The following is an 8,346-nucleotide window of genomic DNA, read 5'->3' as shown; positions in this document are numbered from 1 at the left end:
CGACCATTGGGATCGTGCCCAAATTCGGGGTGTCAGGGTTGAGGTTGGATCCTTGATCGAGAGTTGGTGTTAGGTCCTAAGTATGATCTCAGGGTCGAATTCTGAATCGGTCATCAAGGTCGGATGTTGGTGTTGAGGTGTCAAGTCGGGTCCAGATCTATTTTTAAGTCCTAGATCGAGAGTCATCTCGGGTCCCTTATTGATCTCAGGGTCGGATCTCGAATCTATCATCGAGGCCGTGCTTTGGGGTCGGGTCCCAGTTCGAATGTTCGATGTTGAGTTGGGAGTCGGAGTTAGGTCCTGAGCTGAGTGTCGGGGTCAGATCTTAGATCGAACATCGGAGTTATGTCCCGATTAAAGTGTCGTGGTCGGATCTCGCATTGATTATTGGGTGTTGATCAAGTCAAAAACTATTTATCTAAAAAGTATTTCCTACTCTAGCCAATAATAAAATATGTTTTCTGAAAAATATTTTTTATTCACCAATCATAAGAAAATAAGTTACAAACCAATTTGTTTTCCAAGAAACAGTTTTTTGAAAAACTTTTACATAAAAAATATTTTCCTTCATACCAAACACACTCCACTTTTTAGCAGAGTTCCACATTTATAGTGCTTGAACCTAAGACATTTGTTAATAATGGAAGAATTTCAACCATACTACCACACCTCAATAGTATGCTCAGTATATTATGTGTTTGTATGAGCTGCAAATGTTGGCAATTTAAACATTGTATTAGATAACTAACAAAGATAAATGTGTATCTAAGTGGTACCAAAAATTTGATTTACTCAAAATAATTTCAGAACATTGAAGACACATTTATATGTACCAAAATTTCCAAAAATATAGTCACATTTTCCAATACCACAAGCCAAAGGCAGGACAGAAGGTTAGAAAACAAAAACACAACTAAAATACCAAGAGAATGATTTAATGTCTCTCAAAGACTTAGTGATGAAGAGCTACGTTGCTCGCACTCTCCAAAAATGTTGCCACACCGTGCCGTATACTCCAAAAAGATGTACTACTTTTGAAGTATCTGACACACATCGGGTCAATCCGTTGATATTTTTATGCTTAAGGCAATGACACTCATCAACAACAAAACATGCTAGTAAGACATATAGTAATTTCAATTTAGGTAAACAAGCAAAAGAAGGGACACTTCTATTGTATATATGTGAAAGATTGATACAAACAATTTGCCTGGCTCTTAAATGGAAGCAAATTTATTGTCATGGTTCAACAAATGAAATCTCAATGACAATTTAAGTTTAATTTTCATGAACTTATGAGACATATTATGAACAGTAATGAGATGACAACATCTTTTTGATTTTTTCTTATAGTTCTATGGGATTGGAGAACTAAGACCCTCTTGAGAAGACAATGACCTGAGAGCATGTTGCCTTTTTGAATAAGATAAAGATGGTTTCCTCTTGAATGACGGGCGCCTTTTGAGTTGATGCATCGTTCTCTTGGCATACATTGATCGGAAAAATGGTGTAGCTCGTTCTTTTAGCTTGAGAATAATGAAGAAAAGAACCCTGTACATCACGATGAGGGAGTATAATGCAAGTAAATCCCACCATTTGGAGTGATCCAACGACAGTTTGAACATGTTTGTGATCACATCTTCCCCTTTTAGTTTCTCTCCGCCAGGAATTAGTGGATCAAATACAAGCCCAATCATGTCATTTTTGTATGATCCCTGCAATAGTATTATATATGTCATCGTCAAAACTATTCTTAATACACAAGAATCTGCTTTTAGTCTCCATTTTGTTAGATAACGTATGTGATAGATGTTATCGATACCTGTAAACCCCATGCCCCGTAGCCAATGAATGAAATTGGATAGCGCCAAATTGGCTTGGGAAGATCTGGCAGTAGACGGAAGAATCCAGCAGTCATCATCATGATTCCCTGTATAAGGCAACACGACGAGTAAAATTACTTGACAATTTGTAGTAGATATAATAAGATGTGAAGAGAAGTTGTGTTAAGTAGTTGTAACTTACAAGCACACCAGCTCCTGTTATGATTCCCATTAAGAAGTTTGGAACAAGTGAAGCTACAATCATCATGCAACTCTCAACAACAGCGATACAACCAAAAAGATTTAAGCAGAAAAACACATAACGGAAGAATCTAGCCCGAAACACCATGTAATAGGTGATGGTTCCAGTGAGGAGTGAAACTGCAACTAAAAATGGAAATGATGAGAGGAAGTTTGCCAATACGAAAGCTGCAACACCATAGTGTCCGTTAAGCCTTTCTTTGGTAAAAACCTGTGAAATGAGATATTGTATCAGTCCAAAATGTTTCAAAACTCGCGACAAAAACACTCAAAAGTAGCTGTTCTGTATTGTACTTGGGAGTCGGATAAAATTTATCTTCGACTGAGAATTAGGATCATCGACATTTACCTTCATTTCTTCTATGAAGGATGGAAAGCCACCAATGGACATGAAAGTCATGTAGCCGGTGACAAATCCACCACAAGCTCCCCGAGCCAAGATTGCTGTGTAACTGGTGCCAACATCATAGAAGAGGGTACCAACGGCAAAAGCTACAATAATATAAATTACTATACGAGACCAATAATATCCCTTGTCTCTTGACATGTTTACAAATGATCTCCGCGTCAATGTCAAAAGTTGTTTTCCCCAACCAGCTTGACTTCCTTTTACTATCTCAATCTCAACACCTTGCTGCAAACAAAAGGATGCATTAATTAGGAGCTCCTCCAATTGATGTTAATCATCGTTAACAGAATGGTCATTGTGTAAAAGTATGACAATGCTGTTAGAACGACAAAATATGCATCCGTGATGAAAGCATTCTACACGACATCTCTTAATGCGTTTTTGTAGTCTGTCAACTGAATAGGACCGATCATATGAAAATTATCAGCACATATGAATCTAAATGTGCCGTTTAATGTTAGTTTGCAAGTTTAGCACAGCCTATATTTCAGTAACTCCTATAAGACAAAGACAGGATCATAATGAGGAGTCACATATGAAGAGTGGGACAATGAACTAACAGTGGCTAAGAGTTCTCGCATCCGTGACCTGGCCCTCGTTGCGTATGGTGAATGCTTATATTTGCTGGCAAGCATTTCTTTTATTTCTGCTGTTGCCATGTTCATTAAGTAGTCACTTTTATGTGTTTCCTGCATAAATAAAAACAAAGATGTCCCTCTTGAGTATATGATCTTAAACATGTCATGTAGAAAGTTGAAATTAAAGAATTGCCAAAAAAGAAAAAGACTCTTTTAAACGGACTATAAGATGAACAAATTTAAACGGAGGGAGTAAAAGACTGATATACAAATAGTTATACATCTATCAGCCACACGAAAAGACTAACCAGAGTGGTCTTTATAAGAGGTGTTAAGACTACATAGCTATAGTAGCAGTTGTTGAAGTCTGATTATTTCATCTAAAAGTTTAAGCCGTAACAAAGAGCTAGCTAGCACGCTAAGTCATACCCGGAGTCTTTGTGAGCCTTTCAGTGTGGCTGTAACAACGTCAAAGTCTGAATTAACACAACGTAGGAAATGATCAGATGGATTTCTCCTACTTGGACATGGAAATCCCGATTCAGCAAAGAACTGAAATATCAATAACAACATGTATACGTTAAATTCAATCTCATCCGAAAGAACAATTGTATATGTGCTTGTCTCTATTAAGATATTGCCCGCCATACCTGTACTGCCAATTTTGCTTCTCCAAAATATACAGCCTCTCCACCAGACAACAGAAAGAGGTCATCAAACAAGGCGAAAACTTCGCTACTAGGCTGATGAATTGACGAGATAACTGTTCTTCCATCGCGAGAAATATTCTTAAGAGCTTGAACAACAAAGAATGCTGATGCACTGTCAAGACCAGTAGTAGGTTCATCAAGAAAAAGTATACGAGGTCGTACAAGTATTTCAAGTGCAATGCTTAATCTCTTTTTCTCCCCACCACTTATTCCTCTTAGTTGCCAATTTCCTACCAGCCGATCAGCACAATCTCCGAGCCCCATTTCCATTATTGTTCCCTCCACAATATCGTCTACCTCTTCTTTCGTCATCCTAGTTGGAAGTCGAAGATGTGCTGAATAAGTTATTGTTTCTCTAGGTGTTAGAGTTCCCAACAGTGTATCCTCTTGAGTAACATAAGCCTGAAACATTCACACAGCTCATCATAAAGATACGAGATCGTACAACTTCTACATTCAAATCCGTTAACTAATAAATGTTTCTGATAATGTAATATTCTTATATACGAGGTCGTACAACTTGTACATTCAAATCCGTTAAACTTATATTTGTATGTTGTATCGTCACTCAGTTAATAGTTATTACTTTCTTTGTTGAAAATAAAAAAGAAAGATGGCTTTCTGAGATAATACATATATTAGAGACCATTTGAGAAATCAATCCCGAGTTTCCATGTATATTGGAACAAAAGATAGTAGGAATATATAACATAAACTAGCACAACTTTGCGTCCTGCTTAAGAAACAGGATGCTTAGTTTGACAGTTTAATTGTTAGTGTCTAAAATGTTGTATATAAACAAATTAAAGGCTCAATCAGGATAGCTTACAACAACACCATAGTCCAACCTCCTCTTCTTCCCATTAAGAAGAATATTTCCAGTCATTACGACATTAGTCGAAAGCCTACCTGCAGTCCAAACCAAGATAAATATGATTTAGCAAAGTGTGGATGTAATTTATAATCACAAGAAGTGAATTTCATTTTCCCCTTTTATCACTTTCAACCAACAAATTCAGAATTTGGATTGTCTAGCATGCAAACATGCAAATTCCACAAGAAACATCTCTAATTTGTACCTATCTTATTGGTATGACAACAAAAGATAGAAGTTAAAGAAAGGAATAGATATAAAGAAGATGATAAAAGAATTCCCAAGGCTCTAGCTAAGAGTATAGAGATCAAGACATCACTCAAAGACAAGATACTCCATCTGTTTCAATTTTTTTATCACGTTTTTGACTTGACAGGGAGTTCCGAAAAGTAAAGAAAGACTTTTGAAACTTGTGATATTAAACTAAAGATATGCAGAATATATCAGAATGTCCTTTGATCTTGTGGTGTTAAATATGTCGAGTGAAAAGTTAAATTTAAAGAATTGTCACAAAAGAAAAAAATTACTAAAAACGAAAGTAAGAGAAACAAATTCAAACAGAGATAACTATTCCTTTTGACAAGCAAGTTGCTTGAAAATATACAAAGAACATTTGCAAATACTTGACCATGAAAACCCGATTTCTCGCCTGTATTTAGCCTTGGACTGCTCAAGTTGGGATGCATTCCCAAACAACCCGATTCATAGACAACACCTCATGGTGTGACAGGATCTAGACATAACGGGGCTCTTACACTTTCTTGGCTATGTTCTTTTAATTGGTTTTACCTTTTATCATCAAAATTCATAATACTACTAATCCTATCCTCAACAGATTAGGTAGTTTACTCATTGAAAAGATCCAAATCCAACAAACTTCATCTTTTATTTGGTAAATAAATAAACATTTATATGAATTCAATGCATGGTTTTATGAATTCTTTCTTAATTCATTCCAAGCAAATTGAAAACTTCAAAACCAGAGAATTACTCTCTTCGTTCACTTTTATTTTTATTTGTTACATTTGAACTTAGACATATTTATGTTTATTTTACCACTATCCCTATTAGTTGATGTTTAATTTTAGGGAAAAATATACAAGTACCCCTAGACTATGACTGAAATCTCATAGACATTTTTTAACTAAACTAAGGTCCAATTAACCTTTGAAACCTTTTTTTTTTTTGTAATTTTGTGCACCTTTTTTACTTACGTGCATCCAAATATCATCCACGTGTCTCAATTGTGTGGAGTCATGGAGTGTACCATGTAAGACAAAACGTGTATAAAATTAAAAAAAAATAAAAATCCAGGGGTAACATGACTTTAGTTTAGTTAAAGTATGTCTCTAGATTTCGGTCATAATCTAAGGGGTGTTTGTACATTTTTCCTTTAATTTAGTATTAGATTTTAGAAAATAATTTAAAAAAAAAAGTAATTAATACTGCTTAAATATGCAAAAAAAAAAAAACTGTCTTTTCTTCTTGATATACTAAAAATGACAAGTAAAAAGTAAAAATTTATTTTCGGAAATAGTGAAAAAATAAAAATGAGGAGAGATAGTATTTTTTAAACCAAATACAATAGGAATGGGAATGTCCATGTTGTCTAACTAACTATATTTTATTTTTTCGGCTTCCCCACCCGGTGTGGTGATTGGAGTCTATCTTTAAACCTGATTAAAGTCAGATAGCGCACTAGAGGGTCCATTTGAGAATGACGCTCTCAATAAAAAAAAATTCATATTCAAAGTTTAAATCGAGATTTCTAGTTAAGAGATGTACAGTTTCATCACTATATCATAATTGATAACCAAATCTACTTTAATACAAAAAAACATTATTAAATATGAAAAATATAGGTTTCCAATATTCTTGTTTTCTAGATGAAAGGGAGAAAAATTCATAGAATTTTATCAATTTTAAAGCAAAAAAGCAGTAGTAGTATGTGGTCAAAGACAGCTTAATGAATGCCCAACTACCCTTGCCGACATTTAATTAAAGGACATCTCAATTTTATTAACTGAATTTGTGAATCGATGCACACCTATTAAGAAAAGTTTATGATATAAATTGAATTTTATTTTTCATGTTAACCCTTTTACTTATTGTTGACTTATTTTTTTAAAAAAAAATAGAAGTCATTCAAGTATAATTATATATATGAGTAATTGATTTTCTTTAATTTATCATCTAGAAAATGTAAATAAAGGACAAAGAGGAAAAAATTTGAACAATTCAATTATTTTGAATTATGATTTTTTTTTTAAAAAGTCAGTTTATATGAAATCGAGAGAATATATATTTTTTACACACAGATCTATAATAACAAATGATCTCTTATGACCACTTGTAAATTGAATGGAAGAAAATGATATTTTCAGATGTTTTAGTGTGTGAAAAGAATAAAAAATCATAAACCTAAAAACAAATTTATAACAGGTTACAAAATCAAATCTCTTGATCTGCAATAATATATGTTTATTCAACTACTTTCACATGAACCCTTTTTTTTTTTCGCTTACATAGAGAATTAGATCCTTTAAACTACCCAAAAAAAAACCCATTAAAAATAGGACATAGAAACATTGTATATTATTCAACTAGAAATGCACATCCTCTTTCACAAATAACATTCTTAATCAAAATATGAAACAAAAAAAATATACAAAGTCCAAACATATTCCATAACTACACAAGATAAGATCGATCAAGATCTAAATGTTAGATAATTTCTTTCTATCTGTCTAAACCTTATTAAATATCCGATTCCAGGATATAACACGTAAAATTGTCAAAGTGCATACAAACTAACCTGCTAACGTATCGAGAAGTGTAGATTTTCCAGAACCAGAAGGACCCATAATAGCCATAATTCTACCTGGTTCAGCATAACCACTTAATCCATGTAACAACTTTTTAGTTGGTCCTTGACCAAAATTTGGCAACATTACTGTTAAATCTTCCCATACTAAATATGCAACACCTTGACTATGCATTACACCTTTTTCAATATCATTACTACTACTTGTCACCTCTATCTCCATGATCTCAAACCAAACAAAAAAAATTCAAAAAAATATATTGACAAGATTTTTTTTGTCATAAAATGATGATGAGTACCAATAAAAATGTGTAATAATATAAATGGAGTTTGTAGAGTTAGATAATGGACATTATGGCAAGGTTTTTATGTCAAAGAGGTATAGGTGGGAAGTAATGGAAATTAATGTTATGGGGTCCAATGCATGGGTTTTACAGTTGCAATTAATACATTTAATTGTTGCCGTCTTGCTAGGATGACTTTATTTTATTTTATTTTTGTGTGTGAGATATAGTTTTCATATTTGTCCATTATTTTGCATTGATGTGTGCTTTTAACAACATTTAAAATGAAAAATAAATGTTATATCAAATTACTCCACCAGTCTTTAAATATTTGTTTATTTTTTAATCGACCGTACGTGTTAAGAAAATATTGATTGACATAGTAAATTTACTATATTAAATAATGAGGATATAATAAGTAAAAAAATATTATTTTTTCTTGATTTGTTAAAATAGACAATAAGTAATAATAATTAAAAATTAAAAAAATAGATAAATAATTAAAGACGATGGAAGTAATAAATTGATGGAAAAAGATGGTATACACGTCCTTCGGTGGATCTAGAAATAATAATTTTTTGCA

The 8,346-nt window shown here is 33.2% G+C and overlaps 1 protein-coding gene across 1 annotated transcript; it reads right to left on the bottom strand.

Moving 5' to 3' along the window:
• Positions 1-1,355: 1,355 nt before the first annotated feature.
• On the bottom strand, positions 1,356-7,796 carry LOC107004708 (ABC transporter G family member 15-like). Its single transcript, XM_015203021.2, has 9 exons — positions 7,471-7,796; positions 4,611-4,690; positions 3,722-4,183; positions 3,501-3,623; positions 3,054-3,182; positions 2,434-2,718; positions 2,026-2,295; positions 1,823-1,930; positions 1,356-1,715 (listed from the first exon to the last, which is right to left on the bottom strand). Exons 1-9 carry the CDS (start codon positions 7,700-7,702, stop codon positions 1,356-1,358), a joined length of 2,049 nt encoding a protein of 682 aa, XP_015058507.1. The 5' UTR covers positions 7,703-7,796.
• Between the last annotated feature and the right edge of the window lie 550 nt (positions 7,797-8,346).

This window comes from Solanum pennellii, chromosome 11 (assembly GCF_001406875.1).
Source record: "Solanum pennellii chromosome 11, SPENNV200".
NCBI lineage: Eukaryota > Viridiplantae > Streptophyta > Magnoliopsida > Solanales > Solanaceae > Solanum > Solanum pennellii.
This window is presented reverse-complemented; position numbering and strand designations above follow the sequence as displayed.